The 23,401-nt window shown below is 32.7% G+C and overlaps 1 protein-coding gene across 3 annotated transcripts in view; it reads left to right on the top strand.

The window, feature by feature from the left end:
- Positions 1-23,401, top strand: part of LOC126879533 (probable E3 ubiquitin-protein ligase HERC4) — a 125,606-nt gene that overhangs the window by 10,481 nt on the left and 91,724 nt on the right. For all 3 annotated transcript variants that reach the window (XM_050642638.1, XM_050642636.1, XM_050642637.1), the window contains exons 3-5: positions 12,720-12,956; positions 15,255-15,437; positions 20,605-20,822. In XM_050642638.1, the coding sequence (XP_050498595.1) occupies positions 12,720-12,956; positions 15,255-15,437; positions 20,605-20,822 (638 nt within the window). The remainder of the gene's footprint in view (positions 1-12,719; positions 12,957-15,254; positions 15,438-20,604; positions 20,823-23,401) is intronic.

Raw genomic sequence — 23,401 nt, 5'->3', positions numbered from 1 at the left:
CGACCATGATCCATACATCTTATATTATATTTAAACCAAGAGGAATAAACTAAAAAGACATATTTACACCCAAGAAGGTCACAAGAAAAATCACCAATTACATCTTCTTTTTTGGTTGATAATATCGGCTTTCGACGATAATCCATACCTACATATTATATTATACTAATACGTCGCTAAAGAGTTCTAAAAACAACTGTTTTTTTATGTAAAAGTAGACTAAAAATCTAAAAATTAAAGGAATAACGAAAAAACACAAGAAATCGCCGACCTAACGTAATTACCCTATAAAATGACAGAAGTGTCGAAAATTTCATAAATGTCAATAGTGTCAAAATTTCGTAACAGTGGAGTAAACTTGCCTGAGGTTGGACCTATTACAAACGAGCATTACGGCGCGGTAAATTTGAATTACTCCTCTTGGTTAAAAAACAGACCATAATACGCCGCTAAAGAGTTCTACAAACAATTGTTTTTATATAAAAGCAGACTAAAAATTAAAAGAATAACCCAGAAAACACAAAATATCGCCGATATAACGTAATTAACCTATAAAATGCTATTTGTGTAAAAATTTGATAAATGTCATTAGTGTCAAAATTTCATAACAGTGGAGTAAACTTGCCTGAGGTTGGACCAATTACAACAAGCATTACAGCGCAATGTAACAGTTTATTCGGATCTTGTAAAATTCACGGTCTTGCCACTTGTGTCACCTATTTGTGTCTTTAGTTATTAAAAAAAAAACAATAAAATTGGCAACAGGGTCATTATTTAGTATCCATCAGAGCTTAGCGTAGGGCTTTTCATTCACAGTCATTTGTTTCGAGCTTCTGTCATATGTCGTATAATCCGTGTATATATGGTGTATATCCACAGAGAACGACAGTTCTCACCAGTGGCGCACAACACCCCTACAAGCGACACTATATATACACGAAATTTTCGATTTTCTAAACCAGACTGAATTGAAAATTGGGCCAAATCCCATCTTAAAGTTTAGGAAAAGACTCGTCCATCCATATGTTACCTCTCCATTTTGGTCCAAGGGTGTGGATTTTACGGCCCTTCCCATTTAAAGCCTGTTTTTCGTTCTCGTCCCCAAAACTCCCAAAAATTTCAAAAATTTAAGCCCGACCTTTGCGGCTTCTGATAGCACAGATTATTACCTTTCCAACGCATGTTTAATTTTGAAAATCGGTTATACCATTCAAAAGTTATCGAGCTCAGAAATATGACTCAATTTTTATTTAAAAAATGGAAAATGTTTGTGGATATGTATGTATGTATGTACGTATGTATGTATGTATGTATGTGTGTGGAAAAGTTACACCGATCTGAATTTTTTTTTCTGTGTTTCAAGAAGGTGTGAGGGCCGATTCAGAACCGGTCTAATTTTTGACTTCTGACTACCCGTAAGCCAGCTAGAGGACTAGGTAGATACAAAATAGCATATTTTTTGGGCGTATATATCTTAGGTTCAAGGAAAGACAGGAAAACCGCAAATACACCAAATCAATAGGGTTGAGTTAAGCTTTCAAGTGGCGCCTAAGCGATCAAGCTGAGACATACACACTGCTCGCCATAGCCAAAAAACTGAAAAATTAAACTTTGAAAATTTTGGTTTTTCGACAATTACTCAAAATTTCAACCTACGAATTGCACCAATAACTGAGCGTTTGTAGAAGGACTCAGGACGCGTCTAACGGTGTATACCTCATATCTGGGAAAATTCGAATTTTTAAGTTATAGGCTTCATAAGTATAATCAAATCTATTTCTTACGGGAAAAACGGTTTTTCAAGCTCAATAATTCCTGTAATACGTTCAGTTATCATACTCGATCTTGGATGCTAGTCAGATACTACTTATCAATACGTTTCAAATTCATGTTTAGTGATCAACATCAGGTAAACCGTTCAGAAGTTATAGAGCTCCAAAAGTATAATTAGTCCAGGAACTGAAATTTTTCACTTCGCAATTTTTACAGAATGGATAGATTTGCTTGAAAATTTGACAATAAATAGTGGATAGTCCAAGGATCAAAATCTATATGATGCCGAAAGACGCTTTTACCATGGGGTTGTTGCCACCTCATCTCGAGGGTGGAAATTTTTTATTATATTTTGACCGCAAATGCTGGTAAAAATATTAATTATAAGCAAAAAATGTTCATTATACATTTTTTTGATAAAATTAATAGTTTTCGATTTATTGGTTATCGAAGCTGTTAGTTTTATATCGAAAAAATTACCAGAGAACGGCAGTTCTCGCCAGTGGCGCAGAAATACGCCCCCCTACACGCGACACTATTATATACACGAAATTTTCAATTTTCTAAATCTGACTGAATTGAAAATTGTGCCAACTCCCATCTTCATGTTCAGAAAAAGACTCACCCATTCATATGACAACCATCCATTTTGGTCCAAGGGTGTCGATTTTACGGCCCTTCCTATTTAGGTCTGTTTTTCGTTCTGGCCCCCAAAACTCCCAAAAACTTCAAAAATTTAAGTCCGACCTTTGCGGCTTCTAACAGTACTGATCATTACCTTTCCAACACATGTCTAATTTTGAAAATCGGTTATACCATTCAAAAGTTATAGAGCTTAGAAATGTGACTTAATTTTTATTTAAAAAAGGGAAAATGTTTGTGGATATATATGTATATCGATACCTTTTTGGCATAGTAACGTAAGTCACCAAAAACGTTTTTGTAGAAAAACCATGTTTTTAATTTAACCTGCTTAACTTATTTAAATTATACAAAATTTACCAGGGTGTTTTTTGAGGTCTACAGTTTAATAAAGAAAAATATTTTTTAAAGTTTTTGTATAGTTTTAGCGGTTAATTGATACTTAAGTTATTTTACGGATTCTAAAATCTTGAGTCTTGATAAAAAATGTAACGTAAGCACACACATACGTTACTTTGGCGGGAAATTGTAGCACTCAAAGTAATTTGGAAAGAATTACAAACAATCGTTTATTATAAGAAACACCAAATAACGTTACAACAATTAATTAAGTAAAAAAGGTAAAATATTTGACACGGAAAAAACTAAAATTTAGTTATATATCATTGTTTACATATATTGAGTATTTTTAGAGTTATTATCAAAAGAAAATGAAACTTACGATTATTTTAAAAAATCTGATTTTTTTAAATTACAGTTTTTATTTTCAAAAATATGCATTCTAAACCGGTTAAACTTGTTGGAATAATTACTTATACTAATATAAAGAAATTCTTGTAAGGATTACTATACATGTTTAATTTTTGTGAAAATGGGATATGTTTTATTTTTCACTTTTTCCTAAAAAATTCGAAAGAGTTCTCTTATTTTCATCATAACTTGCTTAATTTTGAAGCTATTAACTTCTTCTCCAGCTCATTTGATAGATATTCTGAAGTACCTTGACAAGTGCTTAACAGGTATATTTGATAAAGTGCATCGTTTTCTCGTTATTTAAGCTTGAATACTTAGATTTGAGTATTCGTCGAAAATAATATACACTCAATTACCCATCACTCACTTTGAATTAACATTAGTTTAGTTCTTTAAGTAAGGGGTGTATTTATTTTTTTTATTATCTTGATTTCGTCAATATTAACGATTGATAATTTCGTCAATAATAACTATTTTGTAAAAGCTTATAGTTTTTGAGTTATACGTGAAAAATAACTTTAAAACGGGCATTTTTTTACGAAAAAATAAAATATTTGATATTTAATAACTCAAAAGCAAATGTATTTGAATAACGTTATATATCAAATTTGGCTTAGAATTTGTCCCTCTATCGACTTATGGTATTGTTTTTAATAAAATAATTTTCACCCCCGAGAAGGGGTCCACCCCCAGGATAAAAGCGCAAGTTTGCATCCTGTCACCTTTATTCCGTGAGGTATTTTCTAATTACTCACCAATTTTCATGAAAATCGATGAAGGTTTAACGAAATCGAAGGTTAAAACCTTCAGTGACTGCACTATTATATGCAAATCAGAATAGAAACATGCAAGCAATATTTCTTTATTTCTAACCGTTTTCTTGATACAAGAGTTGAAATTGATAATTTTACAATTTTTAACTTATTTTTTCACAAACATTTTACATTTTCATATCAAAATTTACAAAGATTTTTTAACAAACAATTCAACCAAATTTTTTCTTAGGCTATGTCAAAATAATTTGTAATAAATAAACAAAATTAAATATGAAAAGGAGTTTTACAGGTTCATAATGTTAGTTAAGGTTTTCGAGTTTTTTGAAATATAACTACAAAAACATGTTTTTCGTTATAACTTACCTAAAATCAATCATTTAGTTGATTGTAGCATGAATCTGTCACTGTCGTAAGCCAAACACTGACTGCGAAAATCTGACGTAAGTAACAGAAACCGACCGGTACTTACGTTATTATGGCGGTAAACGACGTTTGCTTACGTTATTATTATGGAAATAGTGCTAAAGTTACGTTTCTTTTGCGGGTATGATTAAAAACATTCTGGACATACGTTTTTAAAATAGTTAAAAAAAAAGGTTTAAAGTAATTCTAGGCTTACTACACTTTGACAGTACCTTCTAAACACTAATAGCGTTAGTTTAATGGAAAAACATGATTTTCGCCAAAAATGTCACTTACGTTACTTTGCCAAAAGTGTATCGATATGTGTTTGAAAGTTAAACCGATTTGATATTTTTCCTCTGTGTTTGAAGAGGGGGTCAGGGCCGATTTAGAACCGGTGTAGTTTGTGACTTTTGACCACCCATAAGCCAGCTATAGGACTTGGTAGGTACAAAACGGCATATGTTTTGGGGGTATATATATTCGGATCAAGAAGAGCCAGGAGAACCGCAAATACATCAAATTAATAGTGTTGACTTAAGCTTTCAAATGGTGTATAAGCCGTTAGAATCAGACATACACACGGCTCAGTATAGCCGAAAAACTGAAAAACTAAACTTTGAAAATTTTGGTTTTTCGACAATTACTCAACATTTCAACCTACAAATTGCGCCAATAACTTAGCGTTTATAGAAGTACACCAGACGAATTTAACGGTGTATACCTCATATCCCGGAAAATTTGAATTTTTTAGGTTATAGGCTTCATAAGTATGATAAAATCTATTTCCTGTGGGAAAAAACGGTTTCTCAAGCTCAATAATTCCTGTAGTAGCTTCAATTTTCATACTTGACCTTAGATCCATCAGATACTACTGGTCAATACGTTTCAAACTCATGTTTACTGATCAAAATCGGTTAAGCCGTTTAGAAGTTTTTAAGCTACAAAAGTATAATCCAATTTACGATTATTCCCGAAATGGTTTATGTAGTTGTAGTGGTTACGACGCTAAATTTGATCTGGCAACGGGCAATCCGACTTCATTTACCGGCCATCTCAATTTTTTTTCAATCTATTTCGAATAAAAAAAAATCTAGTGTACATTCGATGGACACTAGATCATTTGGGAGATAATGCAACAAAGGTGACCATTTATAAAGCTTGACGTGTAATAGAGGAACATTGCATTCAACTTCATACATTTAATTTATAAATAACTTTGAAAAACTCCTGATACAAGAATAAAAAACCGCTAAACGCCGTAAAAATGAGTGGCGCATAAAATATTCCAGCTACAAAAGATCTGATATGAATATTACGTGGCGCGAAAATGGATTTTCATTTGATGCAAAACAAAATTCTAGTTTTATTTTAAAAGATTTTTCCATAATATTTGCTAAATTTGAAGTAAACGCGCCACAAAAGAGTTTTAAAATGCAAACTGTATCAAAGTTACTCTTTTGTGGCGCGTTTACTTCAAATTTAGCAAATATTATGGAAAAATCTTTTAAAATAAAACTAGAATTTTGTTTTGCATCAAATGAAAATCCATTTTCGCGCCACGTAATATTCATATCAGATCTTTTGTAGCTGGAATATTTTATGCGCCACTCATTTTTACGGCGTTTAGCGGTTTTTTATTCTTGTTAATATTATACACAGATTATACAACATATGACAGAAGCTTGAAACAAATGAAAATCGATGAAAAGCCCTATTGACAAATTACGAAACTCGACCGCAAGCCAACGTCATTTTTGCAGATGGACCGCATGTCCGTATATTGTGAAATGATAATTTTGTATTGAAACTGCAGATCGCCCAACTGCGACCACATGAAGCTGCTGTGACCGCACTTTGCAGTCCGGATATGGTGGCCCTAAGCTGAACTAGACTGCTACGAGGTGAGTCGCGGCCGCGACCCTCTAATGCGTTTCCGCCTTGAATCTCGTTGAAATGGGCTCGCATGTGTAACCGATTTATCATTTGATGGTTCTTAATGTAGTAAACCATACTTGACGTTTTCCATTTTTCAATAACACAAAAATGACTTTTGTTGATTTGAACCTATCTGGTGATGACTCATAGACATCGTAAAGAGGAGAAAAACAGAATACTTCGGCCATATAATTAGAGGATCCAAATACCATCTACTTCGTCTTATAGTACAAGGAAAAGTGGAGGGAAAGAGATGGATTGGTCGAAAGAAACTTTCATGGTTGCGTAATATTAGACAATGGTGTGGTTTCACGGTAGAAGAATTATTTCGCGCAGCAGCCGATAGAAAGAGGTTTCAGGAACTGGTAAACTTGATGAAAGCCAACATCTGAATACAGACACGGTACCTGAAGAAGAAGAAGGTGATGACTATTGAAACCAGTCTAATAGTTGTTTTTGTCACATCAAAACCGTCACCTATCGAGAGGTAATGTCGTCTAATAAAGGTTAGACTGATATTCATAGTCAAGGTAAGGTATGGGCAGCTCTGTTCATCGAGGTGTAACGCCAATATCAAGGACGTCATTGGTCAATATTCATTTTGAGTAGTCTAGCCATCTTTGTCGTGTCATATGAGCGGGATCGCTTAGTAAAAAGAGATAGATAGACCACCGATCGACTGCCCGCGCGTTACGCTATTTTGCTCAGTATGTCTTGTCTATTCTTATGTCTATGCTAATATTACCCCACCCTCGTGTTAAATTTTTTACTTAAAAACAGTAATTGTAAATAAAATTTATTGAAACCATTCATCTTCATCATTAAATACATAATATCGTAGCACTGATAAATACTAACACAAAATGGGCAAGAATCATTTATTTAATTAACCTTTTACTTTTATGTCTCGGCACTGTTTTGGTTACTACCATGATACTATAAATAACAAGATAGGATCTTCCCGTAGCACAAATACCTACGTCCGAGTTCGCGCATCGCATGACGTAACTGGAGACCGGAATTTGAATTCTTGTTGTTAGCTTATAGTCCAGGCTGTATCGTCGCCCCCGTCAGGTAACATATTATTACGATTCGATTTTTTTGCACAAACTCACTTAAAAAGAGTTCCTTATAACAAATACATAGAGTGCCGGGAGGTGCCGTGTTCGGAAAATTGTTTAAATAATTTTTTAAACAAATTCAAAAAATCCATTTTTCCCTTCGTATAATTTTGATTCTTTGGGTCATTATGAGCCAAAAAGGTCTCTTGTAATTTTTCTCTAAAATTGACTGTTGTTGAGTTATACTCGATTTAAAATTTGAAAAACGCGAAAATGGCCATTTTGAAGGCTTAATAACTTTAGGCGTTAGGCGTTAAAAATCATTATTATGAAAGTCAAAAAGTGACTGAATCAAGGTTGAAAGCCCCCCTACAGGATTCTGAAGAAATTTTGTCATTATTTTATTACTGAACTGTTATTTTTAATTGTTAACCATGAGCGCTAAGTGAGGCGGCCGTCAATGTGAGTGCAAGTGAGATGCACCATTAGACAGCCGGAATGGTGCATCTCTTTCGCACTCACTATTGACGGCCGCCTATATGCAATTAGTGCTCATTGTTAATAATTAAAAATAACAGTTCAGTAATAAAATAATGACAAAATTTCTTCAGAATCCTGTAGGGGGACTTTCAACTTTGATTCGGTCACTTTTTGATTTTCATAGTAATAATTTTTAACTGAGTTATTAAGCGCTTGTTCACAATGGACGTAAAACGTAATTTACGCATAATGTATCCGTAATTCCTAAAGTTGAACATGTAGAAATCAAATGTAAGTATTCACAATGGGTAAACGTATAATTTATGGTTATGGTTGTCTTACGTATAAACGTAAGGATTACATAAAGTTGAGATTGTTTCAATTTGTTCGAATTACGTGAATTTTAAGGACAACTGTAGTATTTTTTGTATTTTAATATTGGTGATCAATTGAGTTTGACAATTCAGACAGGTGGATTCTGTCAGTTTACTTATGGTATGTTTTTGTTTACCCAATTACTCAAATCTATGTTTATCTCGCGTTTTGGTAATACATAAATTAAATCGCTAAATTAAATGAAATGGAGAACTTTTAATTCAGCTTGTGCGTTAAAGCCCTACATACTTATAATATAGTAAGGGTGATAAACATTTTAAAAATGTATGTAAAAATCCTTGTATAAGTAAAAAACCACTCTGCATCATACAATCTCATTTCATTCATAAGCCTCCTAACTTCTCCTTTTTTCTTTATTTGTTTTTTAAAATTTTCTTAACAATAAAATGGTATGCAAGTCAAACCAGCTGTATTAATATTTTTGTTAAATGCACACAAATTCAAAAACAAACATGTAGGTATTATTTATCTATTTACATCAACCCATAACTCATAAATAACGTTTTGGCATTTGACAATCAAATTACCTGTTTTGTTACGTAAAATTTAAGTCTATTGTGAACACTTCATAAAATTATCTACAAATTACGGTTTACGAAATGATAACGGTTTTATGTTCATCTTATGGTTACGTCCATTGTGAACAAGCGCTAAGCCTTTTTTGCTTATAATGATCCAAAAAATCTAAGAAAGTTGAACGAATTGAACAAATTAATTTTTTGAATTTGATTAAAAACATTGTCAAACAATTTTCTGACCGCGGCACCTCCCGGCACCCTGTGGATTTGCTAAGGAACTCTGTTTTAGTAAGCTTGTGCAAAAAAATCGAATGGGGATAATTTACCTAACGGGGGCAACCATACAGAATGGACATACAACCGCGAGCAATTCAAACTAATCGGAAATCATTCGGACATTACGATCCATTACGAACTTGGGTCTCCAGTTACGTCACGACTCCCTTCTCTTCGAGATGCGCAATGTATTATCTTGTTATTTATAGCATCATGGTTACTACTACTTGTTTGTAATTTTTCTGCATGCATAAATGTATTGTATAATTTGAATCTGTATTTAATATTCAAATCAATAATCACCATACATAGACTTACTTGAAAAACAAAATATAATCTTCCCTTTCTTTTATTGGGGTTTTCACTAGGTGTATCACTTACAGCTCGTCCACATAAGGGCGGTCTCTCGACGGAACGTCGACGTCGCGGTTTACCTGTTTTCCTTGGTAACTTGAAAGGCGGTATTAGGGTGTGATCAGGTAAAACAGGTAAAACACGACGTAACCGCTGGAAAACCGCCCTCGTAATATGTACGTTCGCTTATTCTTAATCTACAGTTCAATAAAGGCTGAAGCCATATTTGTGACATTGAATACAAGCTTGCTATATATAGCCATTGAAGGGATTTTCCTGATATGGTGCTTTTCTGACTAGTATTGTAACTAAGTGTACTGCTCTCGTTTCTATGCCATGTGTCATCATAAGTCTTTTACTTTATTTATTATACTGTGTCATTTTTGAGTGTGACATTCGTTAATTATGTATGGTATTCATTAAATATGATGATAATTCCATTATAGTACAGAATATTCAAAAAAGTTATTTAAAAAAAATGTAGGCAAGGATATTCTTCAGACTTGGATATTATAATGCCGAATTTTACAGGCTGATTAATAATTACTCATATATTTAAGCAAACATAGATTTTTGTAATTGGACACCCTATATATTTTGTCACATTTAGATTCCTATTATATCCCCTGTTGCTACAATACATGGTTTGACAATACTATACAGGGTATTTAACGAGTTATGGCAATTTTTATTTCGTAATAGCTATGAAATAAACACACTGTATATATCACGCAACCATTACGGCCTAAGAAAGATAGCTGACTGAAGTCAGTCAGTTATTTGTTTTTTACACTTCGTCTTTTGGGTGCAAGAAATTTGGACTCCTCTTCTTTCCTGCGTATCCACTAACTCAATACTTTTTCCTTCCTGCACAGTATCTGGAAACAGTATGTTCTGCACCAGATATACTGCAGCCAATTGTCGTTTTTAACAAGATCATTTTACGTAGCAAATATTTTAATATACACACACCGGCAAAATTAATGGAACATCCTAAAAATGGGACATGTTAGATGTCTCGAATTTCCTAAACTTGTCCGATTTGAGTGATTTTTTTAGTATGTTATAGCCTTTTATTTAAAAATATCAGTGTAATAATATTGTTGCTAGACAGTTAAATGTCATTTTATACCGGGTGTAACAATCATACTGTGTTTTTTCCTTAAAGTTCGGAACACCCTGTGGAATATTCTAGAAATTTCAATGTCTCGAATTTCCTAAACCTGTTGTCCGATTTGAGTGATTTTTTTAGTATGTTATAGCCTTTTATTTAAAAATATCAGTGTAATAATATTGTTGCTAGACAAATAAATGTCATTTTATACCGGGTGTAACAATCATACTGTGTTTTTTCCTTAAAGTTCGGAACACCCTGTGGAATATTCTAGAAATTTCAACTTTGAGAAGGTGGAATTACTGCATCGCGGTGATTTCCCTTATAAAGGCAGGATTGCTGATTTTTGTTTCATAGTTGGGACTGCATAGCTACACTGATGAAGCATAAGATGCAGAAATAGCTATCTGTAGATGGTGGTCCAACTCTGAATCAAATTAAAACAAAACTGCCGTCCCCCCTTGTTCTTCTTTACTCGGATTTTTGAGTACTCGAAGCTGTCTTTCGGCACTTTTTCCTAGACGAAAAGGGAGTAGATACGTGACCGTTGTCCTTTCTAATTTTTTTCTATATTCGTCGTCTCCGTGCTTATAAAGCCGGAGATTCAGGATGTAACCAGAAAGCAGTTTCTTTCGACGAAAAGTCTTGGATTTAAAATATTGTTTATTGCTTTATTTCAATGAAGTATTTTAATTGTTTTATTACAGTAAACTTTGCATCTGGGTCTTCTCGTCGTCTTCCTAGTTTTACTAGAGATGTCGCTATTTTGCGTCTCAAAGGTGGAATTACTGCATCGCGGTGATTTCCCTTAAAAAGGCAGGATTGTTGATTTTTGTTTCAGTGTTGGGACTGCATAGCTACACTGATGAAGCATAAGATGCAGAAATAGCTATCTGTAGATGGTGGTCCAACTCTGAACCAAATTAAAACAAAACTGCCTTTCACCCCTCCCCCTTTCACCCCTCCCCCTTTCACCCCCCCTTCACTTTTAAAAGTATCTCTCAGTTTTCCATATGCTGCCCCACCAAGACCGATTCTTCTCTTCACTTCATGAGTCTGGTTATCCCTGCCAATCGTAATTTCATGCCCCAGATATTTATATCTATCTACGAGCTCTACTTCTTTCCCACCAATACTGATATTCTTGTTGGGTACCAAATTTGTCATTTTTTTTTTGTTTTTGAGATGTTTATATTTTAAACATTCATTTTCTGTAGCCACAACGAGTTCCTGTACAATATCTCTTACCATAGCTAGATCCTCAGCTACATATTATATTACTACATACAGTCGAACCTGCTTATTAGAATACCTGTTATTGGGACCGTGCAAGTTCGGAAGAGCGACACCTGGTTTGATAGCTCAGCAACATTTTTAGCACTTTTAATTATATTGGCCAATTATGTTAGTCCTGGTTACTGGATAATTGTCAAGGCCATAGCCCAAAAAAAGAATAAGAAAAAAAAGTAAGATTAAGGTTAATGTTATTAAAACGTAAACATTTTAGGTATGTAGTAAATAAATTAATTATTAAAATGCAGTACTTAACAGCAAAATACAATTAATTAAATTCATTTTAATAATTGCATCTCATAAAATATCAATATTGTGGAGCAAGATATAAATTTTACAAAAAGAGGAAGACGAAAAATCTCCGATACAAAGTTTACTGTAATAAAACAATTAAAAATAATTGAAATAAAACAATAAACAATATTTTAAATCTAAGACTTTTCCTCAAAAGAAACTGCTTTCTGGTTGTATCCTGAATCTCCGGTTTTAAAAATTTATAAGCATGGAGACGACGAATATAGAAGAAAGCAGAAAGATTGTTACAATGCTACATTTGCGAAATCCCATTTTCTTCAATGTCAGAAATATACGTCAATTTGACAATATGAATTATTTACGAATTATGTTGCAAGATTTCTCCGATAAGAAAGTTGCAAGACTTCTCCGCTACTCACGCACGGTCGTTTCTCGTATCCCCTCCAAGTACTTGCACACAGCGAATAGAAATATCCCGCTTTAAAGAATAGAAATTTGAGGTCCCGAAACGTTTCGACTAGTTACCAATGATTAGTTATTAGAATATCCCGGTTATTGGAATACTTTTGCTTGGCAAAAGTCTGTTCCAATAAGCGGGTTCGACTGTATTACATTTGTTTGATTGTAAATGATGTAAATATATTTAAACACTTTCTATTTCAGCCAATAAATATCTTTGTTATTTTAGAACCGGTAGCAGGATTGGAAGCTCACCATATAGTAGGAATAACATGCGGTTCCAGACACTCCATGGCCTTGAACCAGTGGGGACAAGTGTTTTCGTGGGGATCGAATTTGCATGGACAATTGGGCTACGATACTGATGAACAAATCCAAGCAATACCGAAAACAATAAAGAGATTAGCCCCTTACAGTATAGTTCAGATTTGTTCAGGGCAGAGGCATTCTGTGGCCTTAGCTAGCAGTAAGTGATATGTAGATATTATTTTATATTGAGGTATAGCTCTGACTTTCGTCCAGTTTTTTCTTAAACAGTTGTAGTTATTTAGAGATACAACCAAAATTCATTGTTTTCTACCACGTACCATATTTTTCATTCCTCCATAGATATATATCTTCTTAGACTTCTGTCGTCCATTTTTGGACATGGTCTCTCTCAACTTCTTCCATTGATCTCTATCTTGAGCATACTTATACCCATCTCATCTATGGCCTTCCTCTTGGTCGTCTACCCTGTAAGGTCTCCAACTAAGTATCTTGTAAAGTCTCATGTATTGTGGCGGTCCAACGTTGGTATTTTTGTCCAGCAGTGTGGCCTCCGAAGTTTCATTTGAGTTTGGCAATTTTGGTTGTGATATCCTCTACTGTTGTTTTTAATCTTACCCAGTCGTTCCTCTTTTTATCTGATAGTGATATACTTAGCATCTGCTCTTTCCATTGGCCTTTTTGTTGTGGCTAGTTTATTCATATTCGCCTTGGTTAGGGTCCATGTTCAACATCCATGTCATGATAGGAAGGATACACTGGTTGAACATCTTGTTCCTTAAGTATTGACGTATTTTCTGGTTTTTAAGTATCCAACTAAGTTTTTCAAATCCTGCCAAATCCTAATTTGGATTTTTCTCTCAAAACATCTGAGTAGTTAAACTAATGGTTAACAAACAAATGATAGATCAAGTCATAAATTTCAACTACTCCGAAAAGATATATCGTATGATAGATAATTATACTGGAGAGGAAGTGAAAAAACAATTCAACAACGTTCCTAGAATATCTAGATATATGGTCCTTTTCATAGGAATTTTTCAGTGCGTCACAAATGATAGAAAAAAGGTAACTCCGTGATAATACACATTTATAACATTTATTCTAACAGGATATTTTAGTTAAATCTGACAGTTGTCAAATTTTATTTGCAATTTGGCATAAAACAGATCAATTGTGTTTATTTCATTTATAAAATGGTATTTTATTTAATTTGTATAGTCTTATAAATTGTACAGATTATATTCGTAGATATATTATATAATTCGTAAATATTTTTTTTTCGATTATAGCGCCATCTATCGGGAACTAGAATAAATGTTATAAATGTCTATAATCACGGACGTGCCTTTTTTTCTGTCACATGCAATTTAATACGTTAGAAAGAAATCGAAAAACTGTGACTCACTGAAAGATGCCTATGAGAAAAAGAATACTTGAAGGATATCACATTGCGGAACAAATACTTACAGTGATGAGCGCGCTAATAACCGGCAAAATAACTCGATAGATGGAAAACATAATACATGGCGAAACAAAGAGAGATGAAACTAGTAGAGGTGGAAATTATCGTTATAAACGTATTAATTAACATTACGTTACATAGTTTTCCACCTTTAGACGTATCAGAGGAGTATGACAACTGTCACTGTGACAGTAGAATTTTATAAAATACTCCTATCACAGACGTCTAAAGGTGGAAAACTATGTAATGTAATGTTAATTATTTATACGTTATACGTTTATAACGATAATTTTCAACTCCACTAGCTCCATCTCTTTTTGTTACGCAATGCATTATGTTTTCCATCTTTTGAGCTATTTTGCCGGTTATTAGCGCGCTCATCACTGTATATGAGCGTAGAGATCAAAAAGACCATTAGAGAGACCCCCGAAAGAGTGGCATGGCAGCTGGAAATCACAATAACTTTTTTTTCTTTAAGTGCTGTCTCCTAATCGGAGGTTGGATATCATCATCACTATCTTTACTATATCTACTGCTGCTCTGAAGAGTTATATAGAACTGCATTTAAACCAATCCTATAAATTTTATGACAGTCTCCTTCTTCCTATACTTCTTCCTCTTCTTATCTTTCCCTGTATTATCAGTCTTAGCATTTCATATCGCTGTCCCCTCAATAAGTGTCCCAGACATTGTAACTTTCTTATTTTTATTGTGTTTATTATTTCGCATTCTTTGCCCATTTCTCGCAATACTTCCGGGCTCGTTTTTTTCTGTGTCCATGCTATTCTAAGCATCCTTCTGTAACACCACATTTCAAATGACAATACCAATCACAATAACCGGGATGACGAAATAGAGGGTATCATGTCCCACAAGAAGGAGAATGATTTCATATTGTCATGTTTCAAATACAAATAATTTAAATCTTATTTTGGTAAATAAATCAAAATTTATATTGTTTCAAATAAAACAACTGGATGATTTGTATCTTTTGTATTTAAGTCTTACTGTTCATGCAATGGTTTTTTGCAGGTGGTGAAATATTAACATGGGGAGCAAACAATTTTGGCCAACTTGGAGTAGGTCATCTTCCGTCTAAAGTGGAATCCAACCCGAAAATAATATCCACTCTGTTAGGTGTTCCTATAGCACTTGTCTCTTGCGGTGCTAACCATAATTTTGCCATATCCAAATCCGGTGCAGTATTTGGTTGGGGTATGTATAATCTAAAAATGATTGTTTTTTTATTTATGTTTACCATTTTTTCGGGTGTTGTGGTGTCGAGATGTCAACTGTGACTTATTCATATATCTGGTTGACTTTAAGAAAGCCTTCAACAAAATACAACAAAAAAAAAATATTCCAATAAGAAGAGGAGTACGACAAGAGTGTGTACTATCCCGTCTACTTTTTAATATGTGATCAGAAAAAATGTTTAAAGAGGCACTAGAAGCGGTGGCGCCCAAAATCCCGACAGCCAAAATCCTGACGGCTAAAACACCGACACGCCAGAATTCCGACACGCCAGAATCCCGACAGGCCAATATCCCACATGCAACAATCCTCGCATAAGCAAAAATCCCGACCACTACATTTTGAATATTTATTGTTTCCTTTTCAAATGCAATACCAAATCGTATTATAGAGTATAGAAATTGAAAAATTAATTACTTACTAATAAGTACGGGTACATAATTATTATGTATTTTAACCTTCCGATGACCAACCTTTTTTTGTTACACGGATGACGAAGGGGGGGAAAATGACCCCAGGTCAAAAATGTCGAAAATGACAATTAACAAAAAAATGAAGTTTTTTTTTAAATTTTTTATGGCAAAGACTTTATGTCATTCAGCCAGTCACAACATGAGTATTAGTGTCATGTGTAGTGAGTATGTTGAGTAAGTGTCTTGTTACTTTGCAAAGTCGACGTCATTAGCGTAAAACTACTTGGAATTGCACATAATAGACGGTATTTTACTAAACATCAACTTCAGAATATATTTTTTATTCGTAAAATATAGGGACTTTTTTTATTTCAAAATATGAGGATATCTAGAATGATATTAAAGTCAAATAAAAAAATTATGAGTTAAAAATTGAAAATACTTTTGAATTTATTAAAGAAAAACATACGCTGGGGTCACAATTTCCCCCGCTTGGTCATCCGAAGGTTTAAAGAAAAAATCATTAAACACTTCATTTTATAACATAAAAGCTATGCTTATTGAAATGGGAGGTTGTAAGTGACATGGTAATATCTATTATATGAAAGTAAACTTGAATTCAGGATTTGATTACATATATTATTGTTGGACTATACAATGGTAAAAGATTTGAAAAAAATTTTAAATTAATAGTTTGTAAGTTGATAAAAGCTACCTTTTAAAATTATTTTGAAATATACAGGGTGTCCCAACAAATTTATATTTTTATCAAAATATATATCGTATCAAAGTTTTTTTCTTATGGAATATCCTGTATTTTATTGTATTTTTTAATTGTCCGCAAAAAATAAGGTATAGTTTCATAAGGCTTCCCTATACCTATGTACAGAGTGTTCTGAGTTATGTTGACTTTTCTTAAAATGTAAAGTTTTGAAAGAAGGCTTATTCTCAAATTATTTAAGAAATTATAAAAATATTACTTACATATCTAAATAGTTGGATATTGGTTGAATGTATTCCATGATTAATTATTACACATTTGTCTACAGGGTGTTCAAAATTTACAGTTTCATTATTGAAGTATTGAATGTGTCATATGATCCTTATTTTAAATGGAACACCATGTATATTAATAAATAATTTTACTAAGCAAATTTATCTCTTTTGAATGGTATATGGATGTCCTATACCTAGGTCTCATAGTTTTTGCGTAATTTACAATTATTTAAATTCTTAATCTGTAAATCGATTTTAAAACAAAAGATGAAGTTAATTAATGTCATTGTATGACATTGTCATTTTGTGACAATACGGTCTGGTAATTATCTTATAATTAATGCATTCCATGATTGATTATTACACAGTTATTTACAGGGTGTTCAAATTTACAGTTTCATTATTGGATTATTCAATGTAGCATAATATGATGGATATTGTATGAGAACACCATGTATATTAATCACTGATTATACTAAACACATGTTCCTCTTTCGAATGGTAAATAGATGTTCTATAACTAGGAGTCATAGTTTTTGCGTAATTTACAATTATCTTAAACCGTACATCGATTTTAAAAATATTTATAGTCACTCTCGATTTTTGAACCCATCATCTTGGCCTAGTTGTTATAGAGTGTAGTTTTAAATAAATAGGTATATAGATATATTTTTATTTGCTGATTTGTAAAATAAATTTTTTCGTTATTGAAAATAACTAAATACAAAACGAAACATAAAGAATCTTAACAAAACAAATACATAAATAATACAAAGTGAACCACAACCATATGTAAAAAATTATCAGTTATGTAATACATTTTCAAAATGTTTATACAACAGACGATTTTAAATGATTTGTTTACATTATTTAACATAGCCGGTGTTATAGACTCAAAAGCGTTCGAAATTTTTAATTTCATAAAAATATCATCTGAAGTAGTAGGGTAGGAAGTGTAGCATTTACAATATTTTTAATATAACCCCATTTAAAAAAATCATCTTGGTCAATCCTGGTGACCTAGGTGGCCAAATATATGGACGGAATCTATCTATCCATTTATTTCTAAATTTTGTGTTGAGGTTGTTCTTGTTCTTAACATCACGTCAAAAATAAGCAGGAGCTCCGTTCAATTGGAGCCACATGTTTGTTCGCACGCTAAGTGGAAGGTTTTAAGAATGATCGAAAAAACTTGTTTTAAGAAATTTAAAAAAGTTGCTCCATTCAGATTTTCGTCAAAAAAATATAGGTCGATAACGTACTCGCTCAGCATACTGCCTCAAACATTAACACTTCATCGATGTTGGCGATCAACAGTAAAATGTTTGTTTACTGTATCATAATAAAATGAAAGCTATGTCTACTAACTAGACGATTATTATGGAAAGTAGATAGATTCGTCTGTACACAATACATTCTTAAAAAAAATCATGATCTTCAAATTCTAAAGTTTATAAACGAAAAGTTAAACGTTCCCTTTCTGTCTAATGCTGGTGAAGTTGAGTTTTATACGGATGATAGTGGTTTTTCTTATGTATTTTACATACACTCGTTTGACTGATTTCCAATTGGCTCGAAATTTTTCACGTACTAGTATTTTGGTTTTCCGTAACAGAAAGCAGGACATCAAATTCGTTAACGTCATTAAAAATAAATGGTTAATTTTTATTTAACTTTTCGTACCTATGCAACATTACCAGTAGCACGGAATCTATCGAGAAATCTCTCAAAAACGCCCTTTTTTGTGTGCTTTCTATCAGGATACTTTTAAGCGTAAACTTTAGAAGCTAAGAGACAATTTTTAAAATATTCCCCAATGCTAAGTAGCATGTCTACTCTTTCATAGGTAGCGTGATTGTTCATTTTTAGGAACAATTAAATTTGAATGAAATTGGCTCTACCAAAGCCATTTTTCAGTAAAAAAAATTGAATATCATTCACGGATGTTTATAGTTTTGATAATTACCAGACCGTACTATCATAAACTGACAATGTCATACAATGACATTAATTGTATAATACATCTTTTGTTTTAAAATCGATTTACAGATTAAGAATTTAAATAATTGTAAATTACGCAAAAACTATGACACCTAGGTATAGGACATCCATATACCATTCGAAAGAGGTAAGTTTGCTTAGTATAATTATTTATTAATATACATGGCGTTCCATTTAAAATAAGCATCATATGACACATTGAATACTGCAATAATGAAACTGTAAATTTTGAACACCCTGTAGACAAATGTGTAATAATTAATCATGGAGTATATTCAACCAATATCTAACTATTTAGATGTAAAAGTAATGTTTTTATAACTTCTTAAATAACTTGAGAATAAGCCTTCTTTTAAAACTTTACATTTTAAGAAAAGTCAACATAGCTCAGAACACTCTGTACATAGGTATAGGGAAGCCTTATGAAACTGTACCTTATTTTTTACGGACAATTAAAAAATTCAATAAAATACAGGGTGTTCTATAAGAAAAAATATAACTTTGATACGCCGCCATTTATTGAAACACCCTGTATATTTCAAAATAATTTTAAAATGTAGCTTTTATCAACTTACAAACTATTCAGTTTAAATTTTTTTCAAATCTTTTACCATTTCGCTGTAATCTTCCGTCCCGTTAGTGGTGATTCACCCTGTATATTGGCAAAAAAAAATAATTTAATTTAATTGATATACCCATGTTAGAAATTTTATTTAGAAAATTAGTTCATATTAAATGGTAAATACTTTTGTTTAGTAACAAAAAATAAAAAACAGATGGCCATAAACAAAAAACCAGAAATAAATGTAATTATGTGTTAAAAAGAACTTATCAAACCTGTCAGGATTCCGGCGTGTCGGGATTCCGGCGTGTCGGGATTTTGGCTGTCGTGATTTTGGCTGTCGTGATTTTGGCTGTCGGGATTTTGGTGTAGACCCCATTAGAAGACGTCAATTAAGGGAACACTAGTGAATAATCTGAGATATGCAGACGATAGAATACGCCTTTTTGGTTGGAGCAGGGAGGATTACGGGCACAACTGAAAAATACTTGCCAGCTTTGAGATGTGGTGTTGTGGAATAATGTGGAAAATTTCATGGACACATTACGTAACAAAAACGGAAATATTAAGAAAGATGAAAGAAAAAAAGAAATACTCAACACTATGAAGGAAAAAGGGATACTTTGGTCACATATTAAGACTTGAAAGATATAAGTTGATGCGATTAGTTTTACAAGGGGAAGTGGAAGGAAAAAGAGGAGCGGGGAGACGAAGCACATCCTGGTTGAAAAATTTAAGGCAGTGGAGTGGAAAAACAACAATAACTCTTCAGAACACCTGCAGACAGAGTAAAATGGTCCATGATGATCGCCAATGTCCTTGAAAGATAAGACGTAAAGAAGAAGACTGTTTTTTTTCTTTTGGATCCGCATCGGAGGGATTATTCCGATAAACATTGTGGTGGCCTGTGACATATTGACCCCAAAATCAATAGGATCCTGTCTTTAAACAAGCGAAACCTAGCCGCCAAGTTTTCTACGCCTTTGTATCAATAGTTGTTGGATAGGCAGACAGATGGACAGAAAACGACATGATTTCAAACAGGACTTGCTGTATCCTCTATAAGGCCCTTAGAAATATGGTACATACATGTTTTATATTTTGCCGAAATTCTAAAACTGTTACGAACATTTTTAACTTTTACTATTATTTTTAGGAAAAAACACTCACGGGCAATTGGGAATTAATCATAACGAGAATAAAATGTTTCCAGAGCATCTGAAAACACTTAGGAATATTAGAGTGAGGTATATAGCATGCGGGGAGGAGTTTTCTATGTTTTTAACATTAGACGGAGGAGTTCTTACCTGCGGGTCTGGAATGTACGGACAACTAGGACACGGGACGATGAGCAATGAAATATTACCCAGACAGGTAAAGAAGTATTCATATGTTCAAATAGTTGTTCAATTTGAACAAATTGGATGAACATAAAATACAAAATTCTTCAGTTGTCGTTTTTTCTCTTTCTTCTAGTACCATGGTTAGATATCATGTTGGTTGCCATATTCCCTTTCGTAAATTTATTGACAGCAGCTCTGAATAATGATGTAGTATTGATGTATGATTTACCATACCACTGCCTTAGATTTTTCAGCCAAGATGTTCTTCTACTAGGACCATTCCCTGAATGATCAAATGCAAGAGTTCATAGTTTTAAGGGTGGCTCATAATGTGACCGAAGTATTCCAGCTTGTAATTATAATAATATAGTATTAGATTTTCAGCCATTTCTACCATAGTCCAGAGAAATAAGGATTTTTTCAGAACACTCAAATATCCAGGTAGCTGACTACTTTTTTAGTTATTGTAGACGTATATGAAGAAAGCCTACCTGTTTCCTGCCTATACGCTATGAGCTCGTAGGTAGAGGGGATAATTAAAAATTCGCGAGCGCCAGTAGTGACAAGTCTGTAAGCTTTTACTGGAAATTTGACATAAATGTCAAAGTGATTAATTTAAAACATTGAAACTAAAAACATTAATAGGAAATAATATTAGTTGGTCAAACCTGTGGTGTATATTTTTACCTTAAATATACTTACATTTAAATACTGAATTTAAGTTTTTTTAATATTTCGTAATATGTGATTATAAATTAATCTAAGCGCCATCTACATGATAATTGTGAAAGTATCCGAAGCAAGAAATTAATATTTCATTAATAGAACGTTAAAATGATTAGCAAAATCTTTAAAAAATCGATTACAATTTAATTACTTTTTTGCGTTGTAAATATTAAGCGATAACAAATAAATAATAAATTTAAAAATTACTGGTGAAAGTTGCATTAGTAATCTGCTAGGAGCGACACCAGCGAAGCTCAAAGCGTATAGTTCTAGTCCGTTTTTTAATTATTAACAATTTAGTGAAAAAAAAACGCGATTTTTTCGATTTTTTGCACTCCATTAAAAAGCTAAATAGTGGACATAAAATTATAAAATTTGATTTTTTATAACATTGAAAAAGATTCAAAATACCGTTTAATTTTACCGATTTTTTAATGTTAAAAGTCAATTTGTTGCTTCGCAAATTGCAAAATAAATGAAAATCGATATTTGTTAATAACTTTTACTAAATTTAACTTAGAATTTTAGGGTTTCACCCAAAGTTGGGTATTTTGGTACTTAACAAACCCTCAAAATTTGAGGCCGATCTATTAATTAGTTTAAAAGACATTATATTTGTTTATCCCAGAGACCTTTATTTTGCAATAACATAAGTCAGAAAAGATGAACATAGGGCAATTCTGAGTGTGCCAAATGAAAGTAGAAGACTGATAGTATCAAAATGTACTCGTATTAAAAAAAGATAAAAAAAATTAATTAATATAGTCAAAAATCCTAATGCCAAATTTTTGAAATTTTGTAGTTTATAAACATTTATAATAATTTTAAAAATATTTTCCGTAGAAACAATCTTTTTATATATCCGAAAAGCTAGTACTTTAACACGAATTTTCAAATAAAAAAATTTAGCCTGGGTTCATTTGGGACAAAGTTAGCCATGTGTTTTTTTTTAATTCGCAGCTAATTTGTTTATAATAATTAAGGAATTTCATTGATGCCATTTTAGAGAATGGGATTTGTATTTTTGAACAGCACCCTCTACGATTTTTCAAAAATGTAGATCAAACGGTTACTAGGGAACCTACGAATCTACCGAGTTAAAATACCGAAAAAGCATTTTCAAACTAATATACTAGTATTTTTTAGACTTATTATACTTTGTATCAAAAAAACCAAACCAAACAAAACCTGGCTTAAACCAAATAAACCTGATTTAAACCAAAAAACCTGGTTTTTGTTTAAAAAAAACCCTGGTTTTTGCCAACCCTTGGTAAAAGTTATTAAAAAATAACGATTTTCACTTATTTTGCAGTTTGCGTAGCAACAAATTAACTTTTTAACTTTCAAAAATCGGCATTTTGAAGGTTTTCCAATGTTCTAAAAAATTAAATTTTGTAGTTTTCTGTCAATTACCTATTTAGCTTTTGAATGGTGTGACAAAAATCGAAAAAATTGCGATTTTGCACTAAATTGTTAATAATTAAAAAACGGACGCGAACTCTAGGCAGGAAACAGGTAAGTTTTCTTCCTATATGTCTACAATAACTAAATAAGTGGTCAGCTACCTGGATATTTGAGTGTCCCGAACATGGTCTATTTCTAGCTTATTTCCCTGGAGTTCCAGGACCACGTTTGCCTTGGATGATACATGAATGATCAGATGCAAAATTTCACATTTTTTAGGGTGTCTCATAATGTAACTGAAGTATTCCATGTTGCGTCTCTTTATATTGCCAAGTTGTGTAGTTTGGTTCAGCCGTCTATGGACCTCCTCATTTCTAACTCTGACGATCCAGCATATTCTTTATAGTCGTTTATATTCCCACATCTCAAAGGCTTCCAAGCGTTTAAGCAGAGCCTCACTTAGAGTCACGTACTCCATAG

The sequence above is a fragment of the Diabrotica virgifera genome, chromosome 2, assembly GCF_917563875.1.
Source record: "Diabrotica virgifera virgifera chromosome 2, PGI_DIABVI_V3a".
NCBI lineage: Eukaryota > Metazoa > Arthropoda > Insecta > Coleoptera > Chrysomelidae > Diabrotica > Diabrotica virgifera.
The sequence above is the reverse complement of the archived record's forward strand: the minus strand, read 5'-3'. Positions and strand labels throughout refer to the sequence as shown.